The following is a 15,841-nucleotide window of genomic DNA, read 5'->3' as shown; positions in this document are numbered from 1 at the left end:
CTTTACCTTTGAGTGCTTTCCTATCAATTCACAATGTCTGTCATATCTCCTAGTTGAAATTAACTCTTTCAGGTTTTACACTAGTGAAACAATGCAGTGCTTGCACATGTATGTTTGATTTATTTCATTTATGAGTATGATCTCTAGTTGTGACCATTTACCTATAAGGAAACCTTTTTCTACGTATTGGATTCCAAACAGCTGTCCACGGGCCACCTAAAGATTCTTCAGCTTCAATTCAGGCCTATCTGAATAGTAATCTTCCAGAGATACAGAAAAATGAATTAAAAAAAACCAAAATTCATAAATAATTGTGATGCCCACTTTGAAAGCCGCCATGATAATAAATTGTGGTAATCATGCATTCTGGTGAAGCCTTTCTTTATGACTAAAATCAGTAGTAATTAGTGTTTATGTTTGAACACTGTGCCTATGTTTTAAATTGCTACTAAGTTTTGAAAAAATTTTGTTTTGCTAATTCAGGAACCTTTAAAAAATATTTTGCTAATCCATGAAATCACTCTGTGAGCATGAAATCAGATGTAGGATATAGTTGAAGCTATCATTCTTCCACATGTTGATTCATTTTTTTCATTTTTTTCATTTTAAAGATAAAAGAACTGAAACATTAACAGACACAGACATAAATAAAACAACATAAAAACAACATAAAATCAACAAAAGCAATACAGAATTTCAGACTAGGTGATAGGAAATTAACAGTGGTAGTTGTATTACATATAGGTATCTTCAAATTGGTTACTCAGATAAACAAATATAGGCCTATAAGGTTGATCAAACAATTAAACATTAACTGTTCCTTTCAATAACACGGTAGAATTAGTAGTACAATTATCTTAGCTATCTTGGGTATATATGTTCATATTTTTCCCCTTCTTTCTTTCTTTTTCTCTTTTCCCTCATTCCAGTTGTTCTTTCCTTTCAAGCAGTTTCTTTCCCTTTCACAATATCTATTGTATCTTTTAGATTCTATTTACTCTTTCAGGTTCTTACACTAGGGAGACAATATAATGTTTGCACACATGAATCTGATTTATTTCACTTATGAGTGTGGTCTCTAGTTGCATCCATTTACTTAAAAAGCCTTGAGTTTATCTTTCTTTATACCTGAGTAATATTCCATTATATAAAAATGCCACATCTTTTTTATCCACTCCTCAGTTGATGGGCATTTGGGTTGTTTCTACTATTTAGGCATTAAAAATTGTGCTTCCTTAAACATGGGTGCACATATATTGCTGTGGTATGATGTTTTTAGTTCTGGAAAAATACCCAAAAGACAAATGGCTGGGTTGAATGGGACCTCTAATCCTAGTTTACTGAGGAATCTCCAGACTGATTTACACAGTGATTACACCAGTCTACATTGCTACCAGCAGTGGGGAAGGGTTCCTTTCTCCCCACAGCCCCTCCACATTTGTTATTGGTTGATTTCTTGATGATAGCCATTCTTTCTGGGGTGAGATGGAATCTCAGGGTTGTCTTAATTTGCATTTGCCAAATGACTAATGATGTTGAACATTTTTTCATGTATTTATTTGCTATTTGTATTTCTTTATCTGAGAAGTGTATATCTCAGTGCCCATTTTTGTATTGGGTCTTTCAATTTGGGAGGGGACCTGATTTTTTAAAATTCTTGATATATTCTAGATAGAAGTCCTTTGTCTGAGGGATGGTTGGCTAAAATTTTTTCCCAATATGTGGATTTTTTATTTTACTCTGTTGGTGATTTCTTTTGCTGCTACACCTTGATTCATGATATATATCCAAAACCTTTATTTCTTCACTCATTGGCACTTTAGTACAATTTAATATATATTATGTCAAATATGTTAGTATGAAAGTTTACTCATATTAATGAATAATTTAAGCCTTCTTTTTAATAGCCCTGTGGTCTCTTGAAAAATGCGGAGAATTGTACATTAACTATGTAATTTTAGCTAGCATTGTCAGTTACTGCATTTGGATCTACCTTCTCAATGCAATAAGAAAAACATAATTTTTCATCTCCATCGATATTGTACTAGTTAATACAAAATTTGATAGGTCACGTTTCAAACTCTCTATGTCTAAGCTGTAAGTGGACTGATAATATTTTTTGAGATGTCAAACATTGAAAGAAATTAATTTTCTTCACATAGTTCATGGGTATCTATATATTTATCTTCAATAAACCCATCATCATCTACCACAAATGATTGTAACTTTTCAAATATTACTGTAGTGTCTTCAGAGTTTATGTCTGGTATTTGTGAGAGAGAATTTGTATTTCCCGTAAAGCTATCTTCACAAGCTTCAGCTTCATGCTCTTCCAGGCGATGGTGATTATAGCTAAGTAGAAAATTATACCACATCGGGCATTTGATAGCAATAAAAATGAGGAGCGAAGTCAACAGGACAGTGACAACAACACCAACAAGAAAAGCCCAACTTTTTCCAAGAGGTTCGTGTTCTTGAATGAAAGAAAGAAAAAGATTTCGTTAAATTGACAAAAATAAAATAATCTTAATTGCATGTTCTACTACTACTATCCAGTATACTGGTATTAGAAACGAGCATATATTACAGTTTCCTTTAGCCAAAAGACATTAATCACTAAATAAGAGATATTTCAATTTGGTGGAAGAATGCATTTTTCTAAAATAACTACAGGTTGAGTATCCCTATCTTGAAAATCCAAAATGTTCCAAAATCTGAAACATTTTGAGCGCAAACATGATTCCACAAGTAGGAAATTCTATCTGTGACCTTGTGTGACAAGTCACAGTCAAAACGCAGGTGAACTGAAAATATTGTGTAAAATTATCTTCAGGTTATATGCATAAGGTTTTACTGAAACATAAATGAATTTTGTATTTAGGCTTCATTCCCATCCCATTATGTATATGCAAATATTCCAGAATCTGAAAAAAGAAAAGCAAAATCTAGACCACTGCTGGTCTCAAGTATTTTCAGATAAGGGATAGTCAACTTGCACTTGTATTTGTGGATTTTGTTACTCACATAAGGTCTTTACTGAAGTACACTTGTTATAACTTGAGTAAACGTGAGGACTCAGAGAAGTTCAATCATGCACAGTGGCGTTTGGGTGATAACTAACTAGTCTTAGTTGGAATCTCAATATTGTGTAAATTTTTTATTGAGATGAATGACTCTTTTTCATAGTTTATGGAAATCCAAAGTGGAGAACAATAGAGTTATCTAAGTTTATTTAATATACCTTCAGCAATATTACTATTCAAAACTAGTACATTACCTGAATTTGTTAAGTTGCTTAGAGAGCTATTAAAAGTTGAGTTGTCAATGGATTGAAAATTAATATAAAGATCTTCAGTTATAGGTAAAGTAAATTTTGAGTGACATTCTGCAGTGTAGGGTACTGTTTTGATACTGTAGTGCTTCAGGATTTCTGGGTAGTTACACATGGTAATATTCTCATTTTCTAGTGAATAAGAAGGAAAAAATTAGATTTATTATGAGAATAAGAATGGTTAACAGCATTTATAAATAGTTTTATCTAGAATTTTTGAACGCTTTTTTGGTGGTGCTAAGGTTTGGGCCCAGGGCCACACACATGCTAGGTGAACATTCTACTACTGAAGCTATAGCTTATCCCTTTTTAAATTTTTATTTTGAGACAGGGTCATGCTAAGTTACCCAGCATGGCCTTGCAGTAGTGATCTGTCTGCCTCAGCTTTCTGCGTGCCTGAGACTATCAGCATGCACCATCATGCAAGGCTAGAAAACTTTTCCACACCAGTACTGGGAATTAAACCTAGATCCTTTACACTGACCTATATCTCCATAGCCCTTTTGACTAATAGATAGATATAGATATAGATGATATAGATGCATATATATATTTTATTTTGAGACAGAGTCTAGCTATTTTGTTAAATTGCTTGTGCTGGGCTTGAACTTTCAATTCTCTTGCCTCAGCTGCTTGGTGTATTTGCCTAACAATGCAGTGAGGGAATGCACATTCCAGTTCAGATATCTTATAAATAAGCATAAATGCAGTATCTGTTTATTGTTTAGTTTGTCTGTTTTAATGAAGGTTTTATGATTAAGATTATAATTACAATCGGGATATGAAATAGACCATGGTTTTCAGCTAACAAAGTAAGGCACCTGGATTTATCTATTCCATGACAAGATGTCCTACGAATATATATAAATTACTTAAAGAAAAAAAATCTTATGTATTGACTCTGCAAACTTACTATGTGGAATGATGGTATCATCTCATATATATGTATGTATATAATATTACATGTATATGTATTTCTGGGGGACAGAGAGAATTTATTCAGCAAGTAATTTTTTATGTGTTTTTTTTTTGTTTTTGTTTTTGTTTTTTTTTTTAAACAGGAATAGTTTTCCTTTTTATTTTTTTATTTTTTGTGGGGCTGGAGATCAAACCCAAGGCACCGTGCATACTAGGCAGACACGCTACCACCAGGCCACACAGCCCCAGCCTAAGTTTCCATTTTATAAAAAAAGTGAAGTAAGATACTTCTCTGGAGCAGAACAGCAACAGTTGTTTTAGTTTTGATGAATTTAAATTATGGTAGCTTACCGAGTATCACATCTGATGTGTTCAGCCAGTTCTGCAAATTGAATAGACTACAAGAACAGTTCCATGGATTTCCATATAAAATTATTATTTCCAGATGAAATAGTTGTGGTTCTTCAAAGTAGTGTAACAAATTTCCTTGCAGATTCAGAAGTTTCAGGTTGTTTAGAGGTGCAAATATGTCAGGATCCAGTTGTAATATTTTGTTTTGGCAGAGGTGTAAGTATTTTAGTTTATGTAAGCCTACAAATGCATTTTGTTGAATCACACTGATGGAGTTTTTACAGATATTTAAGATTTCTAGATTGGAGAGGTTACTGAAACTTCTACTGTGTAAGGTACTGATGTTGTTCTTAGTCAAATAGAGCTCAGTGAGTAAAAAGTACATCTGTAGTACCTGTGTGTCTGTAATATTCAGAGTAATTTGGTTACAACTGAGGTCAAGAATAGTAACATTGTGACTGATATCCGCTGGAATTAAAGAATAATTCTTTTGTGTGAAATTACATTTGACTTCCTAAAAGAGAAAAAAAAAGAAATACATTTACCAGAAAAAACACAAATTTCTCAAAATTTCATAACCAAACACTTGGATATTGGAAGGAAATTACTCTGGAAAAAAAGTGCGTCTAATCATTTTTGATGTTCAGAGTATGAAGTAGGTGGAGCAGGTCTATTTCTGTATAAAATACTTGGGAAGAAGGAGATTCTAATATAACCAGGCAATCCATTTCTAGTTGTTACACAGGTGTCTTCTACCCATTATAATGATTCCAGAAAGAATCTTGTGATATTCCTATTTATATATGTAGAACTGTAAAGCAAGTAATAATTCTGTTAACTTTTTAAATATTCCAGTGGGCAAAGTAGTCTTTGGGGAAATTATTTTAAAATATATACATTTTAATGCTATGGACTGTTAATAATTAAAAAAATAACACTCAATTCAGGTTCTCTTAACAGCTCAAAATTTGGTGTATTTGTTTTGCTTGTGATACTGGGGAATGAGCCCAGGTTCATTTTTATTTTTTATTTTGAGACTGGGTTTTCCTAAGCCACTAATTGCCAAGGTTGGGGTCAGACTTGTAGTCTTTCTTGCCTTGTCCTCCCAGAGTGCTGAGATGACAGACTTGGCCACCATGTACTGCTTGGTTTGGTATTTCAGAACTTTTTTTTTGAGCCAGTGTCAGGCTGGCTTCAAACTCAAAGTGATCCTCCTGTCTCAGCCCTCTCAGTTGGTGATTGCTTGGATTATAGCCATGTACCACTATACCTGGTGTCCGTTTTGGTTGTGTGTGTGTCTTTTTTCCCATTTTCTTGAGACAGGGTTTTGCTATGTAGTTCAGGCTGGCCTTGAACTCATTTTATAGCTCAGGCTGGTCTCGAACTCATGGCGGTCCTCCTGCCTTGGCCTCCTGCATGTTGGGACCACTGATGTGTGCCACCATGCCTGGCTTTACTTTGGTATTTTAATAGGGAGTATTTATTTATACCAGAAATTGAGCCATAGTTGAATTTAATGAAAGAAATGGCTCTTGCTTTAACTGTCTTTGCAGTTGAAATTTCCCCACAGTAATAATAATGCAACAGTAACAATAATTTCCCTCAAAAATAAGTGATTTTTAAAAATGTTTCCTACATTTTAAATTTTTTTCTGTCTTAGAACTAATTTCTGGCCTTATGGTGAAAATTTGGAGATTTCTCCTTTAATCAATATTGGTTCTTTTTTTTTTTGGTGGTACTGAGGATTGCACTAGGGCCTTAAGCATGCTCGGTGAATACTGTAGCACTGAGCTGTTTTATTTTTTCTTTTGAAGTAGAATTTTACTAAGTTGCTCAAGCTGGTCTGGAACTTGGTATCTTTCTACCTCAGCTTCCCCAGTAGCTGGCATCACACTGTGCTGCTTTTTGTTTTTTTAAAGACAGGATCTTGCTATATAGTTCAGGCTGGCCTTGAACTTGTGGCCATCCTCCTGCCTCAGCTTTCCAAGGTGCTGGGATTATAGGTGTGCGCCACCATGCCTGGCTCACATGGTGTTTCTTTTAATCAACTCATTAAAAAACAAACAAAAGCAAAGACTACCTTTGTCAAATTAGGGTCTGGCCGGGATTGCCAGTCAGTTTTGATAGTTTGTATTTTCTTTGTTTTGTTTTCTGCCTTTGAATATTTAAGTAGATGTATAGAAAGCGTACCTTTGAAAAGATTTTCACTACCTTCACTGTAAAAACTTACAGTTTTAGAAGTCTGGCTTTTGTCTGATAATAATAGCATGGAGAAGGGCCAAAACAAGATCGCGATGCTTGTGACTTTCATACCGAAGGCCTGATAGAAAAAAGAGTATTTTCATCTTAGTGGAAGACGAAAACTAGAGATTATTGAAGGCGTATGGGTTTCCTTTTTCCCTTTAAAGTTTAGTTTTTCTTAAAATGTGAAACATTACAGTGTATCACCTTTTACCATCACTGTACTGTGATCTTAACAAACTAGAAAGACCCTGTGAGAACCAGTCAGTATTTTCTGTGGTGTTTCATTAATTCCAGAGCTGTTGCAAGGAGCTCTTAAAGCAATCAAAGTGACTGTACATTTAAAAGTTTTACTACATATGTGCCCAAAGAAAGCATATTAAAGTATATGTTTATGTTACTTCTTTTTGATTTTTCAATTGTAGGTGTTATTTATTCATATTATTCATTGACTTATAATGGTGGGAGATGAAAATCTTTAGCTATCTCTCAAACATTCTCAGCTTAATTGCCGACACACTGGACATTCATTTTTTTAACATAGTTATCTCTAATTTTGGTTGAGATGAGCATTCACTGTTTATATTATCACAAATACATTTAAGCCGTCACCGACTGAGCCCTATAACAGAATTACTTCTATAGTTGTGCATTTTTTCTAAGTTAATTGGGCCTTTTCATGTGCTTCTAGGTTTTTTTTCCATGAATTTATAGCTGTACTTTCCCATAGGAAAATGCATGATAGTTAATTCATATTGAGTATTTAATCTATTTAACCTGCTTAAAAACCCTGCTTTAACCTGTTCTAGAGCCTCCTACCGTTCTCTGCTTTAGGGAAGCCAGCCAACAGGCCTCTGTTCTACGCAGCTGTTGGCTGCTACCTTCATTGCAGATATTCTTTTCTTTGTTCTGGATTTCTGTTTTCTAGAATCCTGTTTCGGTTTCTTGCCATCCTTCAATGGAATAGTTAGGAAATAAATTTTCAAAGTGTTAATAGCATGGCTTCATTGTCTTTTTCATTGGTATGGCATTCTCTTTCTTTACTCTTTGATGTAAAATCTATAATCAATATTCTGAGAAGTTTAAAAACAATATTGTAAAATTTCATGATTGTTTGTGAGAGTTTTCATCAGTTAAACTGGATACTTCGTTGGCTTTTTTAATTTAGAAGCCGTGTCCCTCAGTTACAGGATTTTTTCTTTTCTTTTTCCATTTAAAACTTATTTCTTTGTAGAACTGCCTTAACTGGGTATTGGACTGGAATGACTTTTTTCAGTCTTTATTTTCTTACATTTCATCTCTATAACTCTGCTTTCTCTTTATGTTCAAACTCCTCTAAAGATTTCTGATCGGCCCGGAAGTTTTGACCTGCAGTGTTTACGACCTGGGCCAGTGCACCCTCAGGCAGCCTGGTGGTCCCCGTTCCTGGGAGGTCACCGTATTGGTGCCGAGCGTAAGCGTGGACACCCGATCGGCATGGTGCACTGCAGCCCAGAGCTCCTGGACTCAGGCGGGCCTCCCGCCTCTGCCTCCCAGGAAGCTGGGACTACAGATGTGCGCCACCGCGCCCGGCAGGATTTCTTAGCCTTGTCATTTTTTAATCCTCAAATGTCTTTTTTTGTTCTCTGAACATTTTCCTCAGTAGAATCCTGTTGCGTGAATGTATTATTTTCTTATTTTCGTGTTGGTTGTCTTTCTTCTTGAGTCCCTATCCTGATCTCTATCCCTACCTTACCCCGGAGTGTCCTCACCTTGGGATCGTTTCTCTTGGCCTGCCTGGAATCCACAAAGCGACTCTTCTCATCTCCTGCCTGAGCCATTAAGGTGCAGTGGGCGGCCTGCCGGGGAAAGCTGTGTACCCTCTGCAGCTCGGCAGTGCTGCTGTGCTCACTTGTGCCTGTTGCCCAGATTCCCTTAGTATTTTTTCCCCTCTTCACAAGGGAAAAAGGAAATCTCTAATTTTCTGCGTGGGTGAGGAATATTATTAACTTGTTGGGCAGAGGCAGGGAGGAATAAACCGCTCTTCCTGTTCCCAGAGTACGTGGTAGTGCCAGGTTCTGGGCCACTTAGAGTCCCTGCCTTGTCGACCGAGTGACTTTTCAGCTTTTCCATTGCTGTCGTAGGAAAACTTCACTTTCCTAGTCACCCTTCATTATTAACTTTCTGATTTCTAAGTTTTAATACTGTGCTTCCTCTCATTCTCTCTGTCCTTGTGAATTCATGCTCCCTTTTACCTTTTGTTTCCATTTTTGTGGGGTTTTAAGCAGGAATCAAAGTGTATTAAGGGCATTCAGTGTGGAATTTTTAACTAGAAGTTTCCACTTTTACGGAGAACACTCTGAATACTTCCCTTTTAATGATTTTATGCGTGACCTTGACATTTTCATTCTCTTTCTGCCTCTGTTCTCTCAAAGTGAACATCAGAAACTCTTCTACAAATAAACTGTGATAGTTAAATGACTGTTAGAAAAAGATAGTCTGCCTCTTAGATTTTTTTAACACAACTTGGATATACATTATGGTAGAATCCCCATTAGAGCCAGCCATGAATTTAAACTATGGCTTACGCCAAACCATTGTCTGTAAAAGAGGGATGCCTAAAGCATTTCTTTACAAATGCTGGTTTAGCTGTGTTTAGTGATCGCCAGGAGTAGTTGCACAACCTATTTAATGGCTATTTCTCTTCTCTGTGGTGTGCTGGAGCTCCTGCTGACACCTCCGGTGGGATACAGAGGTGAGTGAGGAAGGGTTAAGGAGAGGTGTTATTTTAGAGAGAGAGAGAAGAGAGGGAGAGAGAAAGGAATGGTTTAAGGAAGCAGGTAAGCTGCAGAGAAAATGAACTGGATTTAAGAAAGAATTGACGTGGAATAGAAGCAGGCAGGGCAGAAAGTGGAGATGAGATAAGGCCCTGACCTACTTGGAAACAAAGAACAGTCTGTGCTTACTATCTTTACCTATTTAATGTAGCTCTTTTCTCCAGGATTCTAGAAGAAATTAAATTATAAGGGTTAGAAAATGAGTCTTACTTTTTCATTGTGATAAATTTCAGAGTTAAATGCTCAGAATTCTGTGCAGGAAAGCATTCATCAAGTGTAAAGCATTATAAAGCTTGATTCATATGATCCATGGTCTTTTCTATATGTGTGTATCTTATGAAGGGAAAGATTGACCATCGAGACACTGAACGAATCCCTAGACAAAAACACCTGCTCGCGTTGCTGGCTGTCTTAAAGAACTCAGACTGGAGAGGAGCACATTAGTACATCATGTGGAATTGTCCCTGAGTTACTTTACTCTTTCAAAAATTTGATTTAAAAAGATAATTACTTTGCCTTTTTATCTATTTAGACTTTTTTTCTTAACTTGAAATTTATTTTGGAATGATGTTTGAATTTGAAGGATTACTTAGGAACTAACAAAAATAGAGAACATGTGGGATATCTGTTTTTTTTTTAGTTATTTCATAAAATTAAGAGATCTTTTACATAGCCTGCTATGTAATTAGAGACTTAAAAAACTACATCAAAGGAAATGAAAGACATTTAAAAAAAAGTCATGTTTTTAATGAAGTTTCAAGTACAACCTTAGGTTATTTACTTTATATGATTATTATATGGAATGAAATGAAAAAGATACAATTATTTTACTTTTACAGATAGATGAATAAAATCAATATGTAAGTTTGTCATTAAGTATTTTAGATATTTATAGCAGGACTTAGTATATTTGGAGTAAGATTTAAATGATTGACAGCTTCCCATACCACTTCATAGAATTTTTTTTTAATTTAAAAACTTACTGTAATGAAATGTTTCATGGGAAAATAACCAAAGTTATGGGTAATCATTATCACCAACTTCAAGGGTTTCAACTATGGTAGTGATTCTTTTTAATTCTTGTTAATTTGTTTTTAGGTTAAAAAGTCATGGTAGTGATTCTTTTTAATTCTTGTTAATTTGTTTTTAGGTTAAAAAGTCACTTGAAAATGCTCTGATTAACATATTTCAAAATAAAAGTATTTCGTAAATTTGATTTGCTAGGTGAAATCTTCTGCCCCCACCAGAAAACCAATTTATTTATAGCTTTGTGAAAGATTCTTTGGTCATATCCTAGACTTATGTTATTTCTGACATAGGCCATGTGAAAATATAATCATATTTTCTATCCTTCCTTTTAAGGCAAAAATTATTGTATAGTCTTAGCAAACTTATTTTTTTAAATTCAACAACCACCACCAAATCTATGAATATATGCGAACTTACCTTTCCTTTTTTCCTTTTATCTGTGAGATTGGTGTGCTAAAAAAATTTATTCTGTTTCTTCAACACCTTAAGAAAAAAATATGTCATATGATGGTATTTCGCTTTGTCTTAACCTTTGTACCCAATGAACAAGTGATTAAAAAAAAGCTGGACTTGCTTAGCAAAAGATTGACTACAGGAATAATTTCTTAAAGTCATCTCTGACTTTTTTAGTGTAACTACAAAGGCATTTTGCATAACCTCTGTGTTTTAAAATTATTTTTCAAAAATGTATCAAAATATTAAGAATTTTATTTTGTGATGTAAAGTACATAGTACTGAGAATGCATAACTTTAAATGATATATTGTTTCCAATTTATGTTAGTTCTAAAGTATTTTGTATTTAGAATGATTCAAATTGAAAAGCTACCACCACGTTTTGTACTCCGTTGACTTATTTTACTTTGTTATTTACTCATTTTTATGACACCTTCCTGGATTGTTTTACTGCCATGTTGTACAGGAGCAAAGTGCTTTAAGCCTCAGACGATGTGACAGTTGGTCATTATGTAGCATTTGGAAAATCCACTGCCTTCCTTGTGCAGTGTAATTTCTCTCCTCAAAAATGGAATTCTGTACATTAGTTCCCATGTAACTACAGTAGACATAGTAGGAAGAAATACTGATGATAGCATTCATAACATTTAGAGTAAATGAGTTCTAAAAAATTAACTCCTCCAGGCTTTAGTAGTCTTAATCCATAAAACAAGAGATTGAAATAGTTGATCCTTTCTGGGTAAATGCTTTGTGAGCTCATATACGCATAGAAATTGTAGCAGCAAAAAGCACATTTGTTTTACTATAGTAGTTGAAGTGCAGAGGGAAGTCTGTCCAGCAGTGAGACAAAAGTGAACTGAAATGTCGGTGGCGTTGTATTCATCTTGTATTTGATTATTATGAGATGTTATGGATGGGAAATTTATGAGGTTGGATTCTTTGTGATGTCGCAGGATATGAGTATGTAGAAGGCATGGGGATATGTTCATTCACTAGGCTTAGGTGGTGATTGTACAAACTGGAAAAGTCTGACCTGTGAGTGAAAGAATAAATACTGAAAGAATAATCAATCAGATTTTGAAATGCAGTCAGAAACTTGTGATCTTGAGACTGGAATTTTATGTTAAGTCCAGCTTTTTGTATATGAATCTTACTGTATTTGTATAGCAAATGATGTCACCTGTTTTTCAGAAATTCTTTCTACCCTACTAATAATTGACTGCATAGAAAAATTCTCACGGATATTTCTTGTGATATGATAGGTGGTTATTCTTATTAACTTTATCCTTACTACTTAATAGTTAATGTATTATTTTACAGTGCTAAAATATATTAGATTAATGCAGTAAGGAAAAAGAAATTTAAGCAAAGCATATTATTAATCTAAAGCTATGATTTTTTTTTTTAAGTCAAATTGCCTTGTAGGCCTCTCTGCTTGTGAGCTCAGTCAAAACTGCCATGCTTTCTATGATTTGTATGGCAAACTTTTATACAAGATTTCATTTGGTCGAAGAATTCTGTGGCTAAAGGTTGTTCAAAAACCACTATTCTAAAATCTAACTATCTCACGTTAGTCTTTTGAGGATATCATAACAAAAAGTGTAACTGCATCCTCATCTGTTTGAGGTCTTACAGATTTTCTCTGGTGACCTTTGTGTTTTCTTAGGAAAATGGGTAATAAAGAAATACAATTTGGAGATGGAGAAGAGAAAGATAAAATAAGTCTGTGTTGTGGGGCCAAATTGCATCTAATTTAAATAAAGTTGAATATCTTTAAGTACCCCATTAAATTAAGACTGTGACCTGACTGTGAAAAGACCTTGATTTATTTTCTTCAATACTATCATAACAGGAATACTGCATGATTTTGATTTCAGGAAAGAAAAACAAATCGGAAGTGTAGAAGAAGAAATTGAACAAGAAAAACAAGCAGCAGATGGCATTATCAGAAATATGTCTTCTGAGAAGCAAGTCAAGTATATAGAGATGAAAAGCACGAATGAGACATTGTTACGGGTAAGACTGTGTTAGCTGTTACTGAGTGCTAGGCCTGCAGCAGTCTTGCTGCTCAAAGTATGGTCTGAAGGTCAGCAGCGTCAGCTTCTGGTGAACACTTGAGTAGACCTACTCCACAGTCTTCATGTTAATGAAGTTCTGTGCTAATTCATGTGAATATTTAAATTCCAGAAGCTGTAATCTCAGCACTTTGGAGTCTGAGGCAGAAGGACTGCCATGAGTTCAGGGCTAGCTAGGGCTACATAGTGAGTTCAGTATGGCCAGCCTGGACTGTATAGTGAGACCTGTCTCAAAGAAAACAAAGCAGAACAAAAAAACCTTTCAGAAGCACTTGTCTAGATGACTTCATTTTTTTATTCTGTGTAATGACCTAGGTTTCTTACAATTATTACTTGCTCAGTTCTGTGCATCCTTCACTTTTGCATGTTATAAAGATGCATAAAAACACTAGTATATTTAATGTACTTTTAATGGAGTCATTAAAAGGCTTCATGGACCAGCATCATATGGATATTAACACTCTTTTCTTTCTTGCCTGAGAAGCGGCAAACCTGTTGTGTCCCTGATTTGAATACTTGCTGCCCTCTAATCATACCATATAAATAAGTAATTTAGGTGCCCATTGTGGGATTATTGATAATCCTCGCATTGTTCAGTTGTGATGCTCCCTTTTCATGCCCAGATCACCCTTTACCAAAGGGTTAAGGAAGAGTTAGGCCCTGTAAGCACCAGAAATAAATGTAGTTTACATTGTGCAGACATCACTTCACGGACATTTTACTCTTTTTATTTTAGACAAGATTTATGAGATACAATAAAGCATTAAAGAAAGAATGTGATAAAAGTGCCAAAATACTACCAAAGCATACTTAATTTTTGTAGGGGGTATGAACGAGTAGTTAAAAGGGCCAGGAGTAAACCATGTTTATGTGTACGTATGGGCGCACGCGTGCGTGCGTGTGTGTGTGTGTGTGTGTGTGTGTGTGTGTGTGTGTGTAGGGCTTCACCCTAAAAGAAATAATTCAAAACGTATGAAAATGTGGTTAAAAGTCAAAATTGAAAATCCTAATTTAAGCAATGACATCCTTAATTTGAAAACTTGATATTTAATATTTTCAGGCAGGCGCTTATGCCACTGAGCTATATCCCTAGCCCCCTAATATTTTCAGAATGCTGCTGATTTACTGTGAAAAGGACTAGCTACTTTCAGTAAACTTTCTGTAGATATGTGGCACAAGGTTTTTAGGAATAAAGAAAGAAAAATGAAATAATTGAAAAAAGAAATAATGAAATGTTAGTAAATTCTAGTCAGTATGGAAAATACTGGTTGAAGGTGTTTACAAAACGTCCTCTACTATCTGTACAGTATTTGAAATGTTGAGAAACGAGGAAGTAATTTATACTTATATTTGCCTTTTTATTCCTTTTTAGGAGTTAGATACCCTTCAGCAACAATTGGATTCACTGAGCATGAAGAAGGAGAGCCTGGAAACTGTAAGTACACAATCAAATACAGGTTCTCATGTCATAGCTACAAAAGATATTAATGCAACTCACCCACTTACATGCATGTATATTTGGCAGATTAGTACAGGAATTCTATAATATTTCTTCCTGTCATAGACCACAGAGATCTTAGTTTGGTAAGAAGTTAGATGCACTTACTGAATACCTATGGTATACAGAGTAAACTATTCTGCCTTAATGGGCCATGCCAGAATCTAATAGCAACTTGGAGACATATGCACAGAGACTAAAATAAAAAGGAAAAGTGAGATAAAAAGGAAAAGAAATCAATCACTTTAAAGCTGTAAAAGCTTGCATTTGTCTTCTAATTTATTTAAAGCAATTTTTAATTCACATTAAAACCCCACGTGTATAATTAAGAGAGTCAAAAAAGATGAAAGTACAAGCAGAATTGTCTTTTCCTTATCCTTTTATCCAGAGAGAGCTACTGTAACATTTTTTGAATGCTTACTATGTGTCTTTTTGGGCTCTTCATACATATCACTGGCACGGTCAATTAATTTTCATAACCATCCTGTAATCCTGTTTTCCTTTTAAAGCTGTAGGAAGCCACAAATGAGATTTCCTACAAGTGGGCCTATGAAATGCTGATACGCTACCTGCAACTTTTTTTTCTATCTTAACATTATCTATTGGTTGTTTTGTTTTTCAGTCCTGGGATTGAACCCACGCATGGTAGGCAACACTCTACCACTGAGCTGTGTCCACAGCCTATCATCATCTGTTGAATTTTTTATCATTTTGGAGACCCTCATTATTTTAAGTCATTTCTGTGTATAATGTTGTGTTATTATAACAGTAATATAGATGAATAGGTTGTCATTTTCTGCAACTATACACTCTAATGAAGACATGCATTTTATGCAAAGTCATACATCATAAGATTAATTTCTTTTTTCTTTTTTCCTTTAAAGTGAATAAAAAACAATAACAAAATAGCAACAACATAGACAAAAACAAAACAAAGCAAAAACAGTGAAAATGATACAGGGTTTCAAAACAAAATGATAGGAATTAACAGTGGTTGTTATATTAAATATTGTTATCTTCAGTGAAGTTGCTCAGATAACCAGGTATAAGAATGCAAGATTGAGGGGCTGGGGATTTAGCTCAGCGGCAAAGCGCCTGCCTGGCAAGCGCAAGGTCGTGAGTTCAGTT

At 34.8% G+C, this 15,841-nt stretch overlaps 2 protein-coding genes across 2 annotated transcripts in view; one reads left to right on the top strand and one right to left on the bottom strand.

Annotated features, from left to right (window-relative positions):
• Window positions 1-15,841, top strand: part of Ift74 (intraflagellar transport 74) — a 92,719-nt gene that overhangs the window by 19,826 nt on the left and 57,052 nt on the right. The window contains exons 9-10 of the mRNA XM_005401156.2: window positions 13,018-13,156; window positions 14,588-14,650. Of these exons, the coding sequence (XP_005401213.1) occupies window positions 13,018-13,156; window positions 14,588-14,650 (202 nt within the window). The remainder of the gene's footprint in view (window positions 1-13,017; window positions 13,157-14,587; window positions 14,651-15,841) is intronic.
• Window positions 1,692-11,139, bottom strand: Lrrc19 (leucine rich repeat containing 19). The gene is made up of 5 exons (XM_005401155.2): window positions 11,104-11,139; window positions 6,831-6,920; window positions 4,601-5,114; window positions 3,278-3,463; window positions 1,692-2,473 (listed from the first exon to the last, which is right to left on the bottom strand). The coding sequence occupies exons 2-5, from the start codon at window positions 6,909-6,911 to the stop codon at window positions 2,145-2,147; spliced, it is 1,110 nt and encodes a 369-aa protein (XP_005401212.1). The 5' UTR covers window positions 6,912-6,920; window positions 11,104-11,139; the 3' UTR covers window positions 1,692-2,144.

Source organism: Chinchilla lanigera, unplaced genomic scaffold (genome assembly GCF_000276665.1).
Source record: "Chinchilla lanigera isolate Chin_1 unplaced genomic scaffold, ChiLan1.0 scaffold00071, whole genome shotgun sequence".
Lineage (NCBI taxonomy): Eukaryota > Metazoa > Chordata > Mammalia > Rodentia > Chinchillidae > Chinchilla > Chinchilla lanigera.
Note: the sequence above shows the minus strand (reverse complement) of the source record. Positions and strands in the feature narration are given on the sequence as shown.